This window comes from Megalobrama amblycephala, linkage group LG3, assembly GCF_018812025.1.
Source record: "Megalobrama amblycephala isolate DHTTF-2021 linkage group LG3, ASM1881202v1, whole genome shotgun sequence".
NCBI classification, from domain to species: domain Eukaryota; kingdom Metazoa; phylum Chordata; class Actinopteri; order Cypriniformes; family Xenocyprididae; genus Megalobrama; species Megalobrama amblycephala.
Window position 1 is genome coordinate 2,845,222 of NC_063046.1, and position 18,894 is coordinate 2,864,115.

At 43.5% G+C, this 18,894-nt stretch overlaps 1 protein-coding gene across 8 annotated transcripts in view; it reads left to right on the top strand.

Annotated features, from left to right (window-relative positions):
• Positions 1-349: 349 nt before the first annotated feature.
• The window catches only part of LOC125264290 (adenylate cyclase type 4-like), a 29,874-nt gene continuing 11,329 nt past the window's right edge, over positions 350-18,894 (top strand). Inside the window, exons 1-8 of one of the 8 annotated variants that reach the window (XM_048183514.1) lie at positions 3,204-3,289; positions 3,396-3,520; positions 7,287-7,435; positions 7,547-8,052; positions 8,986-9,183; positions 10,473-10,634; positions 10,770-10,919; positions 18,178-18,323. In XM_048183514.1, the coding sequence (XP_048039471.1) occupies positions 7,573-8,052; positions 8,986-9,183; positions 10,473-10,634; positions 10,770-10,919; positions 18,178-18,323 (1,136 nt within the window). In that variant the 5' untranslated portion in view covers positions 3,204-3,289; positions 3,396-3,520; positions 7,287-7,435; positions 7,547-7,572. Of the gene's footprint in view, positions 479-3,203; positions 3,290-3,328; positions 3,521-7,286; positions 7,436-7,546; positions 8,053-8,985; positions 9,184-10,472; positions 10,635-10,769; positions 10,920-18,177; positions 18,324-18,894 lie in introns of those variants that run through there. The other 7 variants (XM_048183517.1, XM_048183516.1, XM_048183512.1 and 4 more) reach the window with 7 other exon arrangements.

Sequence of the window (18,894 nt, forward strand, 5' to 3'; positions counted from 1 at the left end):
TTTAGTTATGAACATTCTTCAAAATATCTTATTTTATGTTCCACAGAAGAAAGAAAGTCAAAAGTTTTGGAAGATGTGAGAATGTTTATGTGAATATGTTCATATACATCAAAATGAAAAGCAATAGGAAACATTTTCAGGAAAGTAATTGCCATTTTTACCATTTTGTGCACATATGTAAACCTATATTTCTAAAACTGTCCATTTCATTTTGACTTGGTGTGCATATTACTGTTATCACAGTGTTACCATCCTATATAATCATTGATAAAAGATTATGAATATAACGCTTAAAAAATAAAGCCAGCAGGACGTTATGATGAGATATGACAGAGTTCCTCTGGGTTCGGCTCTGTACCGTCAGTCATGCTGTTGAACCGGTTTGTCCAGTTCAAGCGAACAAAAAAATGGAACCGCAAACTATTTCGAGAACTTGAGTGACGGAGGGAAAGATCGGAGGGAAGCTGACAGAATGGAGGTACGTTCACTTTAGTCTGTTTTTATGGGCATAAAAGAGTGTTTTATACATGTGTTTAAATGCTTTGTTTGATATGTTGAGAACAGGACAGTTACTCATATACATCTTTAATTAAAATTGTGATGAAATTGTGATGTAACAGTTTTACAATGAGAAAACTGAGTAATAACTATTCTGTCACATGAGAACATGCCGGATAAGGATGCTTTGTTTTGCTCAGTCATGTTCTTCTGTTACACCCCAGCTGAACTGGAAGGCAGCCACACACGAAACTAGAGTTTAAAATAGAGATTTTTCTTTCTGATTTGTTTGCCAGTCGTAAGTATTTTTACATGTTATTCAAATATTTGAAGCTCTGCTTCACTTCCCCAGCTGACAAAAACATGGTTCGCTAGTGTTCATATTAAATTAGGAAAATGTTATTTCTAATTCTTCTCTGAACTTTCAAAATGCCCAGTTTTTAAACCATTCTGTTGTATCATTTTGCAAACATTATGGGAATGTTACATTTGTATGTTCTCTGAACATTCTAAATAGAACATTATTGAAGACCAGATAACTTTGAATGAACATTCTATTTACGTTACTGAAGAATTTTGTTCATAAATGTGATAAAACGTCCTTTGTTAGTCTTTCTGAGCAAGTGCACCACACCGATGCCAGCTGCAGTCCGATTAAGCTTATTAAAGCTGGACAGAATCGAGCTCCAGGTGCTTTATCTGTCTTCACAGAAACCAGACTGTTCAAATTTCAGTCAGATTAACTGCGAGTAAAATCAATGCCAAGGTCATGGGTTTGATTCTCAGGGATGCAACATCCAGACACAACATAAACAGACCAGGACAATAGGGGTGTTTATTATTTCAGTTTGAACAGCAAACACATTTTTGAGTTGTTGAAAATGCTAGGACGTTTTTCTCGTTTGAGGTCATGAACTTGCCTGCGGAGTTTCTGAGGTGGTGTGAGGTGTGTGTGCGACATTCCTGTTATGATTGTGATGTTAGCTGGTCAATTCGACCAACTAGTTTTGTGGTTAAAGGCAATACAAAGATCCATAATAATACATTTATACACTGTTACAAATAAATCTGTTAAATTCATGATAAAAAAAGGCAGCTGTGCCAGAAATTTACTGTAAAAGTACAGTAACATTTTTAAGTTTTCTAATTTAACAAAATTAGATGTAACATAAAACCTTAATTTATATAACCAATTAGAAAAAAAAAACTAAGAAGAAACTGTTTTTTACTGTAAATTATACAAGAACTTTTCCCTTCCAAAAACTGGGGAAAAAAATTTAATGGTATTTTACTGTAAAATTACATTAAATGTACCGTTAGATCTATTACAGTTATTCACGGTATATAGAACGGACACTTTCTGTAAACCAATTAAAGGTGGGGTAAGTCGTTTTTAAAAAACACTGATTGGACGTTAGTTGACACCAACAACAAGCGTGTAACCAATCACCATTAGGGGGCATATGACGGTCGAGGAGACAGAATCAGCAAGAGGGAGATTTGAGAAAAACTGCAGAAAGGGACACAATACAAAAGAGCTCAAAAGAATATCACTGGAATGAAGGTTTATGACTGGGCAAGCGCTTTAGGACCCACATTAATATTAGAAAAGCTTTCCAGGATTGGAGAAAGCTAAGCGGGAAGGCCTGAAAATAGATGTGGAGGGTGCTTTGATCCCGCTTCACATGTGAGTAACACTGTGTTTGAGTGTCTGGAGCTGCTGTGCTGTTTGTGATTAACAACAAACTCTTGTTTGTATTTCCTCTTGTGTACTGTACGTTGTGCTTCCTTGTTGTTCGTTCATCAACTGCGCTTTATTATTCATGAAGCATTTTGTTGCGCGTCAGCTGTGATGAACAGACATCCACTCGCATTGCATGTGTAACAGTGGTCAGATATCGAGAGTTGTGCAGGTAAACCACTGCGCACTGACGGCCGCTAGAGAATGAGGTGTTTAGGTGTATTTACATTTATCGTAAATGATTCATGCCTTTGGCAGAGGCTTTGATTTGAAGAAATATACGCGGTGTTGAAGGTTTAATTTTTTTATCAGTTCGAATTTTGCTGGGAATCGAACCCATGATCTTGGTGTTGCTAGCATCACGCTTCACTGTTTGAGCTATAGAAAAGCACACACACACACACACACACAAAAAGTAAATTAAAATAAAAAAATAAATATTTAAAATACTTTTATAATATTTAAGTTTTGAAAAAAAAGTTAAAAAATAGTTGTATGAAAAAAGTTATGTTTTGGTAATGTTTGAGAGGTATTAATGTTAAAGGTTTACTGTTTAAATCTAGTTTTGTTTGTTTGTTTTTCATAGTGTAATTTTTGGTGAATTGTATTGAATCCAATTATACCCAGAACATAACGATTGTAGTTAGCTAGTTAATTTGACCAACACATTTCATGGTTAAAAGTTTAACACTATTATTATTAAATTTTAACAAAATTTAACACTAATGTATTTTTATATCAGTTTTTCAACTACTTTCTGCGGGTGTTTATGCATTAGGGGTTTTTTTAATTGTTTGATGCACTAAAAGTTGTTTTTGCCAAATAAATACATGCAAATGTAAAAACAATGCACCAGACAAATAAAACAGTGGGATAAAGCAACAGCCATAATGCCCTTCACTGTGAGTTTCTGGGAAAATAAGGGACGAGTTTATGGAAAACAGTGTCATATGAAAAGGCCAGATATGCAAATGAATGCAGTCAAAGGCTTTATGACAGATCCAGAGCGAAACGGAGACAACAACGTTTGTCACAATGAAACTTTCATAGGTAATACGTTATTTCCTCTTTTCTCACTGTTATTCCTACTTGAAGCGTGTTTGTGTCGGTCTTGTGATCATTTCAGTTCAGGGTTTTATTTCACCTCATTCTTTAGATGCATCAGAGAGTTGTAGAAGTGCAGTAAATACACACCAGGACGAAACCTACCCACCGTTTACCGTTTTTAGGGAGGTCTGGACAAGCCCCGGCTGGAGCTTTCTTTTAATACGATGTGTGTAGGTAAGAATTGATTCAGTGATAATAATAATGGTAAATGCAGCCTTTTGTTAATCATTGACTCATACAGTATTGTGAGAGGCTTTGTGACTTTTTGTGACTCACTGTTTCAAAAGAGATTGAGAAGGAGAAGTCATCTGATCCCAGATCAGAGATAGACGCACTCACTGTTTGTAGCTCTCATTGAGGGTCAGAGGGATTTTGTGTAAAAACATAATTTTCTTAATCAGCATTTTATAAAATAAAATAAAATAAATAAATCTTGAAATCCTTAAACATGATCAATTTAGTTGAGAAGCAAAATTGCATGATATAGTAAGATTTGTTTTTCAGAGAAATGTATTTGAAAGAGTCTCTTCTGCTCACCAAGGCTGCATTATTTTGATCAAAAATACAGAAAAAAATTGAAATATTTTTATAATGTAAATCTGCTGTTTTCTATGTGAATATATTTTAAAATGTAATTTATTCCTGTGATCAAAGCTGAATTTTCAGCATCATTACTCCAGTCTTCTGTGTCACATGATCTTTCAGAAATCATTCTGATATGCTGATGTGATGCTCAAGAAACATTTATGATTATTATCAATGTTGAAAACAGTCATATTTTTGTGGAAACCGTGATACATTTTATTTTTCAGGATTCTTTGATGAACAGAAAGTTCAAAAGAACAACATTTATTTGAATTAGAATCTTTTGTAACATTATAAATGTTTTTACTGTTACTTTTGATTCATTTACAGTTTCATCATCATCCATACAAAAGCGGAAAACTTAGGAATAATTGTGTACTGTAATGCAAACATTGATTCATATACAGTAGCGAGCGTCATTCTTTTAAGAAAATTCTTTTACAAAAGAAAACATTGCATAATGCTCCTGTTGTTAGTGTTTTAGGGTTGTTATTTTATGAGTGATAAAGTGTGTTTGTTGGGTGAAACCTTTACCAGTGTTATGAAAGAATGAGTTGATTTGGGCTTGTTTTGGTAGTTTTACTGCATTTTGAATGTGAAATGAACTGCTGTGAAGCTGAAAGTTGGTTAGGAGAACTGTTTATAATGGAAGAGAATCAATGCAGTGTTCTGCTTCAAAGACACAGGTGTGTGTGTGTGTGTGTGTAATTTGGCGTTTCTGCTTTATGCAACAGACATTTGGTTAAACAGGTGTGTGTGCAACAAATATTCGCTGTATCCAGTTAATCCTGTTCACTTAAATTCGCTTTGAATGTGACATATGTAGGTTTGTGTTTGCTTGTTGTGTTCAAGGTAGATACTATAAATACTCCTCTGCCTCTCAGTACTTTAGGGAAATGAGTGTATTTGCATGTATTTTGTGTGTTTGACCGTTTGGAGTATAACATACAGTGCATTCAAGGTATAGACAGTAAGAAATACAAAGGAGTTCAAGTTTATCTGAGACTCTTGTCCTGATCTGGCTGTGAAATGGCATGTTTCTCATTGTATTTCACTGTAAACCTGTCCTCTCCACAGCCTGTCGTCACGTACAGCTGTTATTTTTAGTGACGTAAAACTAGCACAAAGACGTTTCTATCACACTCTTATAAATAAAGGTTCTTTAGTGTAGTTGATGAGGGTGTGTGTGTGTGTAAGAGAGAGAGAGAGAAACTGCACAAAAGGCTCTTCAGATTACTAAAATATTCTTCAGAATAAGAAAAATGGTTCTTTTAAAGCCTCCAGTTGTGTTGGGTTCAATTTGACCTCTAAGTTTCAACTGCCTGAGACACTGGTTACACTATTTATTTCTTCTTGAAAGTTGATGAATATACACCGATCAGGCATAACATTATATAAAATGGGCAAGCGTAAGGATTTGAGTGAGTTTGACAAGGACCAAATTGTGATGTCTAGACGACTGGGTCAGAGCATCTCCAAAACTGCAGCTCTTGTGGGGTGTTCCCGGTCTGCAGTGGTCAGTATCTATCAAAAGTGCTCCAAGGAAGGAACAGTGGTGAACCGGAAACAGGCTCATTGAAGGCTGGCCCGTGTGGTCCGATCCAACAGACGAGCTCCTGTAGCTCAAACTGCTCCAGAAGTTAATGCTGGTTCTGATAGAAAGGTGTCAGAAGAGCATCAGTTTGTTGCGTATGGAGCTGCATAGCTGCAGACCAGTCAGGGTGCCCATGCTGACCCCTGTCCACCGCCCAAAGAGCCAACAGTGGACACGTGAGCATCAGAACTGGACCACGGAGCAATGGAAGAAGGTGGCCTGGTCTGATGAATCACAGATGTGGATGGCCGGGTACGTGTGCGTCGCTTACATGGGGAACACATGGCACCAGGATGCACTATGGGAAGAAGGTAAGCCGGCGGAGGCAGTGTGATGCTTTGGGCAATGTTTTGCTAGGAAACCTTGGGTCCTGCCATCCATGTGGATGTTACTCTGACACGTACCACCTACCTAAGCATTGTTGAAGACCATGTACAGCCTTTCATGGAAACGGTATTCCCTGGTGGCTGTGGCTCTTTCAGCAGGATAATGCTCCTGACACAAAGCAGAAATGGTTCAGGAATGGTTTGAGGAGCACAACAACGAGTTTGAGGTGTTGACTTGGCCTCCAAATTTGCCAGATCTCAATCCAATGGAGCATCTGTAGGATGTGCTGAACAAACCAGTCCAATCCATGGAGGATCCACCTCACAACTTACAGGACTTAAAGGATCTGCTGCTAACATCTTGGTGCAGATCCCACAGCACACCTTCAGGGGTCTAGAGGAGTCCATGCCTCGACGGGTCAGAGCCAACACAATATTAGGAAGGTGCTCATAATGTTATGCCTGATCGTTGTATTTGATTTAGGCTCATGAATATGCATGCAAAATTTTGAATTACTGATGTGCTTTGGAAAGGCTGTACACATTTTCTTTACTTCTACAAATCTCTGATGCAGCTAAACTTTTGTGTTGGGGTCATTTTGACCCCTCCATTGGTTTTCATGCAATTTGCCAAAAATTAACACTTTGAAAAAATCAGGGTCAGGTGGAAAACAGAAAACCTAAAATATTTGAAGATAAAAAAAAATAATAATAATACTCAAAGTTTACTCAAAACCAAAGACTGGTCTTTACAGTCAAACAAAAATTGTCAAAAGATGTTTTTGTTTGTTTAGTATTTGTTTTGTTTTGTTTTTGGATTTCAATTACTAGACTGTTGCAGCACTGAAAATAAGTGTAAGAAACCCATTTTAACCTCACATGGGTTTGAGAACCAGACATAACAAAAAGGTACAAATAGCAATAAAGAGTACTTACACAAGTACAAATAATTATGGATTCTATTTATACCTATTATTTGCACCTCACAACAAGTAGTAGTTTTGTGTCTGTGCAGCTAATTTTGAACATAAAAATATTTGGGTCAATCTGACCACAGTTCGATTTTTAACTGCCTGAAACTCTAGTTAAATTATGTATTTCTTCTTGAAATTTGGTGGATATGTTTTATTAAGACTCATGAATATGCATGCAAAATTTTAAATCACTGATGTGTTTTGGAAAGGCTGTACACATTTTTTAACTTTTGTGACCCCCCGACTGATTTCCATGCAACTTTTACTGTACATTTACTGTAGCTTGTCAAACACTAAAATATTTTAAGATAAAACGTTTAGTGAAAATTGAAGACTAACAAATTGTTTGTTAGTTTTTTTAGATCTCAATTACTAGACTGTTGAATCCCATTATTCTGTTTATTGATTTGAAGTGTCAGCGGTTTGACCTAATGATCTTCTTTATCATTGTGTTCTTCAAGCGCAGATCTAATGGCTAACAAATCTGCAACTCTTCACACAGATGATCGGAGCTTCCTTACATGGATTCACTTCAAGAGACCTACAAGTACCTTTTGAAAACCTCTGAAAACATTAATCTGGGAAACAACTGCCATTTGATTTGGACGATGTAAGTTTTACCCCCTTGTTTGTTAGCAGATGCAGACATTATTTATTTCTATGTATTGAGTGTGCGCAATGAAGAAATAATCAGGCACTTGGTGTCTTGCTGCGTTAATAGAAGCACAAATAAAAGCATCAACCGTAATGCTGGACAACGCAAAGACTTTCATCGAAGTGGGTGTGGCCAAGCTCGAGAACGTCCCCGAACCCCTGAAACCTCGCATGTCGTGCAGGGATGAGAACCGTCTCAGCAACTCTCACAATCTGAATGAGGAAAGCCCCACAAACGCACATAGCAAAAGCACTTCTCAAAACATCTCAGAATGGACCGAACCTGACGTCGCTGACAGGAGAGTCAGTTTGGCAACCATATCTGAGACCTCCAGGACTTCCAATGCCACCGTTGAGTTTTCTCATAGCTCTCAGCAGTTCCTAGTGGCTTCTCCAGACGATGAACCCCACAGATCCCGGCGGAAGTGCTGCGGAGACGTGTGCTGCTGTTTCCACGCGGTGCGGATGGTGTTTCTGCGCTGTCTGGAGGAGACGCCGCTCATGGTGTCTGGTCTAGTGCTGGCTATTCTCTTCTGCGTGACCATCATCATCATCATCCCCTCCACCGGCAGGGTAAGAGCCGACTGATTGATTAAAGGGTTGGTTCACCCAAAAATGAAAATTACCCCATAATGTACTCACTGTCAAGCCATCCTAAGTGAATATAACTTTCATCTTTCAGCCGAACACAATCGGAGATATATTCAAATAATATCGTGGCTCTTCCAAGCTTTATAATGGTAGTGAATGGGGGGCGAGATTTTGAAGCCCAAAAAAGTGCATCCATTCATCATGAAAGAAATCCACACGGCTCCAGAGGGTTAATAAAGGCCTTATGAAGACAAGCGATGTGTTTTTGTAAGACAAATATCCATATTTCTAACTTTATAAACTAGAATCACTGGCTTTCGTCCGCAAGTTGAGTTCCCGTGGAAAAGTGACCTCCGACCCGACGATATAAACTCGCAATTTTGAGTTATAAAGTGGGAATTGCGGGATCTAAACTGTTTTCTTGCAGTTGCGACTTTATATGCCGCAATTCTGACTTTATAACTCAAAATTGCGAGTTTATATCGTCGGGTCAGAGGTCACTCTTCTGCCAGAACTCGAGTCACGGACGGACATTGACGGAAACCAGTGATTCTAGTTTATAAAGTTATAAAAATGGATATTTGTCTTACAAAAACCCATCGCTTCACTTCAGAAGGCCTTTATTAACCCTTTGGAGCCGTGTGGATTATTTTTATGATGGATGGATGCACTTTTTTGGGCTTCAAAATCTCAACCCCCATTCACTCCCATTATAAAGCTTGGAAGAGCCACGATATTATTTGAATATATCTCCGATTGTGTTCGGCTGAAAGATGAAAGTCATATACACCTAGGATTGCTTGAGGGTGAGTAAATCATGGGTTAATTTTAATTTTTTGGGTGAACTAACCCTTTAACAGACGTATTTCCAGCAGGTGTGTGTTTTTGTCAAACGTGTTTCTCTCACTCGTTCAGAGCCTCAGCGCTCATGTGGCGGCGTTCGCAGTGGTGTGTGTGGTGGTGTGTGTCTGCGTGTCTCTTCTGGTGTGTCTGCCGTGTTTGCCAGTGGTTCGGCGGGGAGAAACGCCACTCGCGCTCTTCATCTGGTCTCTGCTCTTCATCGTGGCCTTCGTGTTCATCTTCACCGGAGGCGTCGTCACCGCCTGGGAGCAGGTCAGTGCTTTCTGTCTGTGACACTGATGATGTTTAATACATCAGAAGATCAGTAAGATGTACACTTATTATGTATTTTAGGTTACATAATAGTAACAGGACGGTCAAGCAAAAGGACCAAAAGTAGTCCATATGACTTGCACACTATACATGCTTTATGTAAAACATTTTAACTTTAATTAAAGTTTTAGTAATTTTGTTGTGTGCTTTTTGTCATTTTTATTAGTTTTTTTAGTCTATATAGTTTTTAGTTATATTTTAAATTATTTTTTATTTATATTTTCCGTACTTATTTTTTATTTTGTTGTACGCTTTTGTAATTTTTATTCTTTTTAGCTTTTCAATGTCTATATTGTTTTTATTAACATCTTAAATTAGTTTTTATTTATATATTTTCCATTTTAATTTGTTAAAATTGTAGTCAATTTGTTGTGCGTTTTGTAATTATTATTAGTTTTTGTTTTGTTTATATGGTTTTTATTAATATTTTAAATTAGTTTTTAGATTTTATACAAATTTTCTGTTTTTATTTAAATTTTAGTTAAAATTGTAGCTCTTTTGTTGTTCTTTTGTAATTTTTTATTAGTTTTAGTTTTTATTAATATCCTAAATTAGTTTTTTTGTCATTTTTATTAGTTTTTGTTTTGTTTATATGGTTTTTATTAATATTTTAAATGAGTTTTTTGATTTTATATTAATTTTCTGTTTTTATTTCAATTTTAGTTAAAATTGTCGCTCTTTTGTTGTGTTCTTTTGTAATTTTTTATTAGTTTTAGTTTTTTTAATGTCTGAATAGTTTTTATTAATATCCTAAATTAGCTTTATTTAGATATTATCTGCTATATTTTCTGATTTAATTAAAATTGTAGTATTTATTTTTTGTTTTTTGTCATTTTTATTAGTTTTTGTTTGTTTTAATATTTATATACAGTAGTTTTCATTAATATCTTAATTTGTTTTTATTTATATATATTCTATTTATATTATAATTTGAGTTAAAACTGTAGTATTTTGTTGTGTGTTTTGTCATTTTTATTAGTTTATTAATATCTGTTATGTTATTAATATTTTAAATAAAGTTTTAGTAATTTTGTTGTCTTTTTGTCATTTTTTTGTTGTTTTTTTACGTCTATGTAGTTTTATTCATTTTTATTTGTTTTTTTATATTTCAAGTAACAAAAATACCTTTTTGTGGTTTTAGTTTTAATAGTTAGTTAGTAACAATAACCCCTCCGTATATCTGAAAAATACAGATTTTGGCCTTTACACCTGCTGTTTTTCTTCTTCAGGTCGCGTTCTTCCTCTTACTGTCATTGTCCGTTTATACGGTTCTTCCTCTCCGGCTCTCATGGGCTCTGAGCTTTGGCATCGGAGCGAGTGTTTGTCACATCGTCGTCATCAGTGCATATGTGTCCGTCACCAGCCCAGAGACACGTGATCTCGCCGTGCAGGTAAACACTCACACACTCACCTGAACGCTTCATGGCGGTCAGAGGAAATGTTATATGCAAAACCTGTGCAGCAGAGGCCACCGGCTGATTTTCCTGTCACCACACGTATTCAAAACCTCCTTCTGTGTGTCTCAGTTGGTGGCGAATGCAGTGCTGTTCATGTGTGTCAACTGTGTGGGCGTGTTTCACCTGTGGCACACTGAGCACGCTCACAGAAAGTCCAGCAGGAAACGAGAAGATTTCAGCAAAAACCGTTCCACGCAGGCCAAACAGAAACGCGATCAGGTACGGATTCACATATGTGTGATTTGAAACGTTCAAGTAATTTTGAGTTCACAGAGAGCATGTTGCTAAGTTAACACACTTAATAATAATAATAATGATAACACTTAATAATCATTTTTATTATTTTCAATTTTTTTATTTAGTTTTTATTTGATTTTATTTTTGACATTTTAAATTAATTTTGTCATTAATTTTATCAAACTATTTTTAAACTATGTAAACTATGTAAGCTTGTTTCTGCCACGGAATAAAAAATAAAAAAGGTAATAGAGTGCAACAGTCCATTCCGGAAGTAAAAACTCCATTAATTTTCTCCATCGGGAAATAGATTTTTAACGATGACGTATAAATTCATCATTCTGCGTTATTTCACTTTTTTTTAAAAAAAATAATCATGTTTAACAGTGGAATTTGTGGTGAAAAACGTCTCGGTTACGTATGTAACCCTCGTTCCCTGAAGGAGGGAACGGAGACGTACGTCAGTAGTGACCGACGAATTGGGATATCGCTTAGAGAGCCCTATCAGCTTCGTGTAAACTAAAACAAGCCAATGGAATTGGCGTGCGATATTTGCATAATGCGCACCGCCCCCGACAGGTGTATATAAATAGGAAGCGGATGCAATCGCACTCTGTTTTTCGCTGAGGAGACAACTGGTGTCCGCGCTACAGCGAGGGTACAGAAACTGTGGCGACGGGACGTACGTCTCCGTTCCCTCCTTCAGGGAACGAGGGTTACATACGTAACCGAGACGTTCCCTTTCAGTCGGTCACGTTCGACGTACGTCAGTAGTGACCGACGAATTGGGATCCCAACTAAAGCGCCACAGTTACGAAACCCCTTCCAGTGCCCAGCGCAAGCTCAGCCGCCCATAGCACCGGCTGGCGGTGAAGGGGGCGAGCTTACACCGAGAGAGTCTACTGCTGTCTAACCAATACCCACTAAGTAAACTAGACTACACTGGGGAAGCGAACCCGTAAGGGACGCTGCGGAGACCACTACCTACCCAATGGGGGAGGAGTTTACGTGGGAAATACACACATGGACTGGCCCGGGGGGCAGTACGCATATGGAGTCCCTGGGATGGCTCCACCTGGTAGGGGGAGACTCATCTGACAGGTGACAGCAGAGCTGGCTCTGCTAAGGGAAAGACACGGACTCGGCCCGTAGGGAGTTTTAAACCGTGGAAAATACACATATGGGACCGCTCACGTAGAGGGGTCACGACATATGGGCCCCAGCCAACAGACAGCGTCAGCGACGGATGTAGGCCTGGCATCAGACACTCCGCAATGTCCGAGCCGAAGGGGGAGGCGGAGGAGCTCGACAGGGTTCGCCAAGCGGGGAACACGACTGGAGAGAAGTATGCACGTATCCGGCCAGTGGCGGGAATGGCATTGCAAGCCGACACTTAGAGTGGGTACAACACGTCTACCGACTAGTGGATGCGAGTACACGTGAAGATACCGGCTCTACACGTAGGCTATAAAACCTAGCGAACGTGTTTGGTGTCGCCCAGCCCGCAGCTCTACAGATATCTGTCAGCGAGGCGCCATGAGCCAGCGCCCAGGAAGAGGCCACCCCTCTGGTGGAGTGGGCTCTCAACCCGAGTGGGCAAGGCACACCTTGGGATTCATACGCCAAGGCGATGGCATCCACTATCCAGTGGGCCATCCTCTGCTTGGAGACAGCCTTTCCCTTCTGCTGGCCTCCGTAACAGATGAAGAGCTGATCTGAGGTCCTGAAGCTTCGCGTTCTATCCACGTAAACGCGCAGAGCGCGGACGGGACAGAGCAAAGCTAGGGCTGGGTCTGCCTCCTCCGAGGGCAGCGCTTGCAGGTTCACTACCTGATCTCTGAAGGGAGTGGTAGGAACCTTGGGCACGTATCCAGGCCGGGGTCTCAGGATGACGTGAGAATCACCGGGCCCGAACTCTAGGCACGCTTCGTCGACCGAAAACGCATGCAGGTCCCCTACCCTCTTCAGGGAAGCCAATGCGACCAGAAGGACAGATTTTAGGGACATAACCTTCAGGTCGACTGATCGCAAAGGCTCAAAGAGATGACCCCGGAGAGCTGTGAGAACCAGGGTCAGATCCCAAGAGGGTACGGAGGAAGGGCGAGGAGGATTTAGTCTCCTCGCCCCCCTCAGGAACCTGACGATCAGATCGTGTCTCCCCAGGGACTTACCCTCAACTGCGTGGTGATGTGCAGCGATAGCGGCAACATACACCTTCAGGGTGGAGGGAGACAGCCTTCGCTCCAACCCTTCTTGCAGGAAGGAAAGCACAGATCTGACCGAGCATGATCGGGGGTCCTCTCGGCGAGAGGCGCACCATTCGACGAACAGGTTCCACTTCAGCGCGTAGAGACTCCTAGTGGAAGGAGCTCTAGCGGAAGTGATGGTGTCTACGACCGCTTGCGGGAGATCACTCAGAACCTCCGCATCCCGTCCAGGGACCACACGTGGAGGTTCCACAGATCGGGACGCGGGTGCCACAGGGTGCCCCGTCTCTGAGTCAGGAGGTCCTTCCTCAGAGGAATCGGCCAGGGAGGGGCTGTCGCGAGGAGAATGAGGTCTGAGAACCAGGTCCGAGTGGGCCAGTACGGAGCCACTAACAGAACCTGCTCCCCGTCCTCCCTGACCTTGCACATGAGTTGTGCGAGAAGGCTCACTGGGGGAAACGCATATTTGCGCAGACCCGGGGGCCAGCTGTGTGCCAGGGCATCCGTGCCGAGCGTGCCGCCGGTCAGGGCATAAAACCACTGGCAGAGGGCAGTTTCCGGGGAGGCAAACAGGTCTACCTGGGCCTCGCCGAAATGCTGCCAAATCAGCTGGACCGCCTGGGGGTGGAGCCGCCACTCGCCCGCAAGTGGAGGCTGCCGTGAGAGCTCGTCGGCTGCACGGTTGTCAGCACACCTGAGACACGAGTGGCCCGAAGGGACCTCAGATCCTTCTGACTCCACAACAAGAGATGGCGGGCGAGTTGCGACATGCGACGGAAGCGTAGACCACCTTGACGGTCGATGTACGCAACGGCCGCAGAGCTGTGTGAGCGGACTAGAACGTGCTTGTCTGACAACAGCTTCTTGAAGCGGGCCAGCGCAAGACGAACCGCTAGCAACTCGAGGCAATTGATATGCCAATGCAGCTGAGGCCCCGTCCAAAGACCTGTCACTGCATGCCCGTTGTACGTGGCCCCCTATCCCGTGGCAGAGGCATCTGTGGAGACCACAGCGTGCCTGGACACTCGTTCGAGGGGTACTCCGGCCCGCAGGAACGAAGGGTCCGACCACCGGACAAGGGTGCGACGGCAGCTCGGTGTCACGGGAACACGGAGCGTGCCGCACTGCCACGCCCATCTCGGGACCCGGCCGCGGAGCCAGTGTTGAAGCGGTCTCATATGAAGCAATCCGAGCGGCGTTACCGCGGCTGCAGATGCCATATGCCCCAGGAGCCTCTGAAAATCTTTCAGTGGAGCCGCTGTCCTGCACTTGAGCGAGCTCAGGCAGTTCAACACCGACTGGACGCGCGCCTCGGTGAGACGCGCAGTCCGTGCGACCGAGTCTAGCTCGAGACCGAGACAAGAGATCCTCTGCCCGGGGGCAAGTTTGCTCTTGTCCCAGTTGACCTGAAGACCCAACCGGCTGGGAGCTAAAACCATGTCGGGTAGGACTTTGTACTGACATGCCCGACCCTCGAACGCAGACCGGAGGAAGGATCTGTGTCGAGGCAGAATCGAGACATGAAAGTACGCGTCCTTCAGGTCTATTGCTGCAAACCAATCCTGGGGACGGTCCAGGATTGGCCGTAGCCCACCGCCCTTTTTCGGTACAATGAAGTAGGGGCAGTAGAACCCCGACTTCATATCGGCTGGAGGGACCGGCTCGATTGTATCCTTCGCCAGGAGGACAGCAATCTCCGCCCGGAGAACAGGTGCACTGTCCAACGACACCTGAGTGAAGTGGACAGCCCTGAAGACCGGGGGACGCCGGGCGAACTGAATCGCATAGCCGAGTCTGATAGTACGAATGAGCCAACTGGACAGGCTGGGGAGCGCTATCCACGCTTCCAGACACTGAGCCAGCGGGACCAAAGGCACCACAGACGCACCGGGGGTGGGGCAGCAAGGCAGAGAGGGACCCGACTCGGACGGCTTGGGAGCGGCCCGGAGTGGGGTCGGACTCTGCGAGGCAGCAGTGTGCATGGGAGACGGCGCACGGGACGCGGTCTGCGCCATCACACTGCCGCCGGCTGGCGAATGGGGAGGGAGCTGCCAGCGGCGAGGCGGGGCCTGACACACTGGCAGACACACCTAGTTGTGACCTGGAGTTTGAGGAAACTGCTCTTTTTGTGGCAAAGTGGGTACCGCTGGACTCCGGAGAGCCAGCGGCGGTAGATGGACAGCCGCCACAAAATCCCCCCGGCCCTCCTCCGGGGGTGGGAGAGCAGATGGAATACTCTCCCAAAGGGCAGGAACCTTCCGCTCCAGGTCGCCCGTCTCAGGGCCGAGTTTTCCCCGACCGCTTGCCACCTGGGTTGACAGAGACGGGCTGGGCACCACGTCCGCGACCAGCACCCTGCTGTTTGGCTGGTGTAGGCTGCTGCTTTGCCGACTTAGCAGGGGCGGAGGAAGACGCAGGCGGGCGCCCTCGGCGACGAGCGGGCTGAGGCTGAGCCACGGGCGGCTGGGTGGAGGCAGCAGCGGACCGCCGTGGCATGACATGTCTGATAGCCTCAGCCTGCTTCTGTGCAGCGGAGAACTGTTGGGCACAGCTCTCCACCGCGTCGCCGAAAAGGCCGACCGGAGACACGGGGGAATCCAGGAACCGATGTTTGTCGGTCTCCCTCATGTCTGCCAAGGTCAGCCAGAGGTGGCGTTGCTGGACTACCAGAGTAGACATCGCCTGGCCAACAGAACGCGCTGTCACCTTCGTTGCCCGGAGGGCAAGGTCAGTGGCAGCGCGCAGCTCCCCAAGCAGCTGTTGGTCAGGACCTTCCTGGGGCATCTGCGACAGCGCTTTTGCCTGATAGACCTGCAAAAGGGCCATCGCGTGCAGGGCAGAGGCAGCCTGCCCACAGGCACTGTAAGCTTTCTCAGTCAGACCGGCTGAGAATTCACAGGCCTGGGACGGGAGACGCGGCTCACCGCGCCAGCCAGCGGCCGTTGGACACAACTGCATCGCAACAGACCGCTCGACTGGCGGGATCTTCGCGTATCCCCTGGCTTCCCCGCCGTCCAGGGAGGTGAAGGCGGACGAGGGACCAGGCCCTGTACGAGCCCCATACGGAGCTTGCCAAGACCTGGTCACCTCATCGTGTACTTCCGGGAAGAAAGGCATTGGGGCGGGACGCTGGATTTGACCAGCGCGACCCCCCCCCAAGTACCAATCGTCCAACCGAGATGGGCCGGGACAGGGTGGAGGGTTCCACTCAAGCCCGACGCACAAGGCGGCCCGGGAGAGCACAGCCGTGAGCTCGGGATCCGACTCGGGCAACGCTACCGTCCCGGGCGGCAGCGCGTCCGGATCTTCCTCCCCCGAGGACTCAGGCTCACCTTCCGATGCAGCAGTCGACATCCGATCCGCCGCCGGCACACCAAAGGTAACGGCTGGACAGTCCGTAGAGGGCCCAGCGGAAACCAATGGTGGCACGATGGGTTGCGGTGCTGATGAGGCGGCAGGGGCCCGAGGAGCGTTTCCGCTCGGCGGGGAAGCCCTGACCGTAAGCCTCAGGTCACCCTTCCTATACACCGCCGAACCGTCATTCCGGCCCGGGCCGGAAAAAACGGTCGAACGGGGCACAGGGGAGGGGGCCCCCGCTTCCTGAGACTTCAGGAAGGAGAGTCTCGACCTCAGCACCGCGATAGTCATGTTCCCGCAATGGGAACATGAACCATTCACAAAAGCTGCTTCAGCGTGCTGAATGCCCAAACACGAGATGCAACGATTGTGCCCATCAGCAGGGACCAGGGAACGACCGCACCCATTAACGCACAGACGAAATGACATACTGTCAGGGTTCGTCTGTAAAGCTCTTTTAGAAGGGGAAAACAGTCAACTCGTTCGTGCCGAAGCACACAGGGAGTGACGCGATGTGCCAGGTACACCACTCCCTGGACACACCGAGGAACCGGCCCAAATCGCAACACACACACTTTCACTCTAGGCGTGTGCTGTGAAAACAGCAGTTGAGAGCTATAGCTCGGATCCTCGGGAGCTCGCGACCTCGCTGTAGCACCGTTACACCGGCACACACGGCTTGCTGTGAATCCTCTTCGAGGCAGTTTAGTTCACACAAACAGTCTTCTTAAACAGGACACCACTGAATGGCTCCGAAGCGAAAGACGGAGTGCGATTGCATCCGCTTCCTATTTATATACACCTGTCGGGGGCGGTGCGCATTATGCAAATATCGCACGCCAATTCCATTGGCTTGTTTTAGTTTACACGAAGCTGATAGGGCTCTCTAAGCGATATCCCAATTCGTCGGTCACTACTGACGTACGTCGAACGTGACCGACTGAAAGGGAACTACATTACCCATGATGCTGTGTAGATAATCCCACCAATCAGAGAGTCAAAACAAGTTAAATACAAGCAAAATTTTGTTAGCCCCACCCACTCCCATGAAGCATTGCGAATGACGCAATCAAGTCGATCTCTCTACGCTCTCAAAATACTTAAATATTTGTATTATATATATATATGCATATTTTGCAATAAATTCGATTATGTCATTCACAGTGCTTCATGGGATTGTAGTTCATGGTCTCGTAACTTTGTTCGATTTTTTCACATACTTTTTTGCTTCAAATCAAAGTTTGCAGTGTTATTATTTTCCATGTAGCTGATTGGTTTAATTCTTTACTTTTTTGAAAAGACTTTTTTGAAATCCCTATGGGAGAAATGAATGGAAAAAACACTTCCGGAAACAGTGCAGCTGAAAAAGTGGGCGGGCACTAAAGTAAGTAAAGTGCGATGATTTTTTTTTTTTTTTTTTTTTTTTTTTTGCAATTGCGAGTTTATATCTCACAATTTTAAGAAAAAAAGTAATTTTTATTTTTTATTCCGTGGCGGAAACAAGTTTCCATAGTAAACAGCCTACGTTTACACTAATGAATTATATCAAATGCAGTTTATTTAATTAAACTAAACTAAACATAATAGTCTCTTGTGACGTGTTTGCTTAAAGAGAATGTATTTAATTCTTGATAAGAAAGTCTTTAAGCAGTTTTACGGTTCACCCATGTGTTCAGGAGCATCTCCTGCTGTCGGTCCTGCCTCGATACATCGCCATGGAGCTGAAGACCGAAATCGTCAAGCGTCTGTCTGCTAAATGTTCCGCCGAGGAGAATCGACCCAATTTCCACAGTCTTTACATCCGACAGCACAAAGACGTCAGGTGGGACGGCACACAATCACACAATACTTTATGTAAACGAGGACGTATCATAGACTTCTGTTGTGTTTATATGAAGCTAAACTCAATCCCTCAACGAAAGCCAAACTTTATTAACTCAATTTGGAATAATTTGTGTCTTTGAGGATGAATAGGAAGGGAAGTTGTGTCTGATTCATGGCTCATTTCTAGACACACACACACACACACTACAAATCAAAAGACTGGAATAATTATGATTTTAATGAGTATGCAGTACAATCCAAAAATCATCTTCTTTGTTTCACTGTTATTTTGTAACTGAGATACTATTAGTTTTTATTAATATTTTGAATATTTGTATTTTTTAATTATATTATTTTTAAATTTTTAATTACTTTATTTTTATATTGTATTATTTTTGTTTTAACTTTAGTTAAAATTTTAATAATCTTGTTGTGTTTGTATTTTCATTAGTTTTTTTATTACTGATAATAATAATATTTTATTTGGTAACACTTTATAATAACTCACGCTATGAAGCATTAGTTAAGCTGAGTTATTATAAAGTGTTACTAAATAAAATTATAAGTGT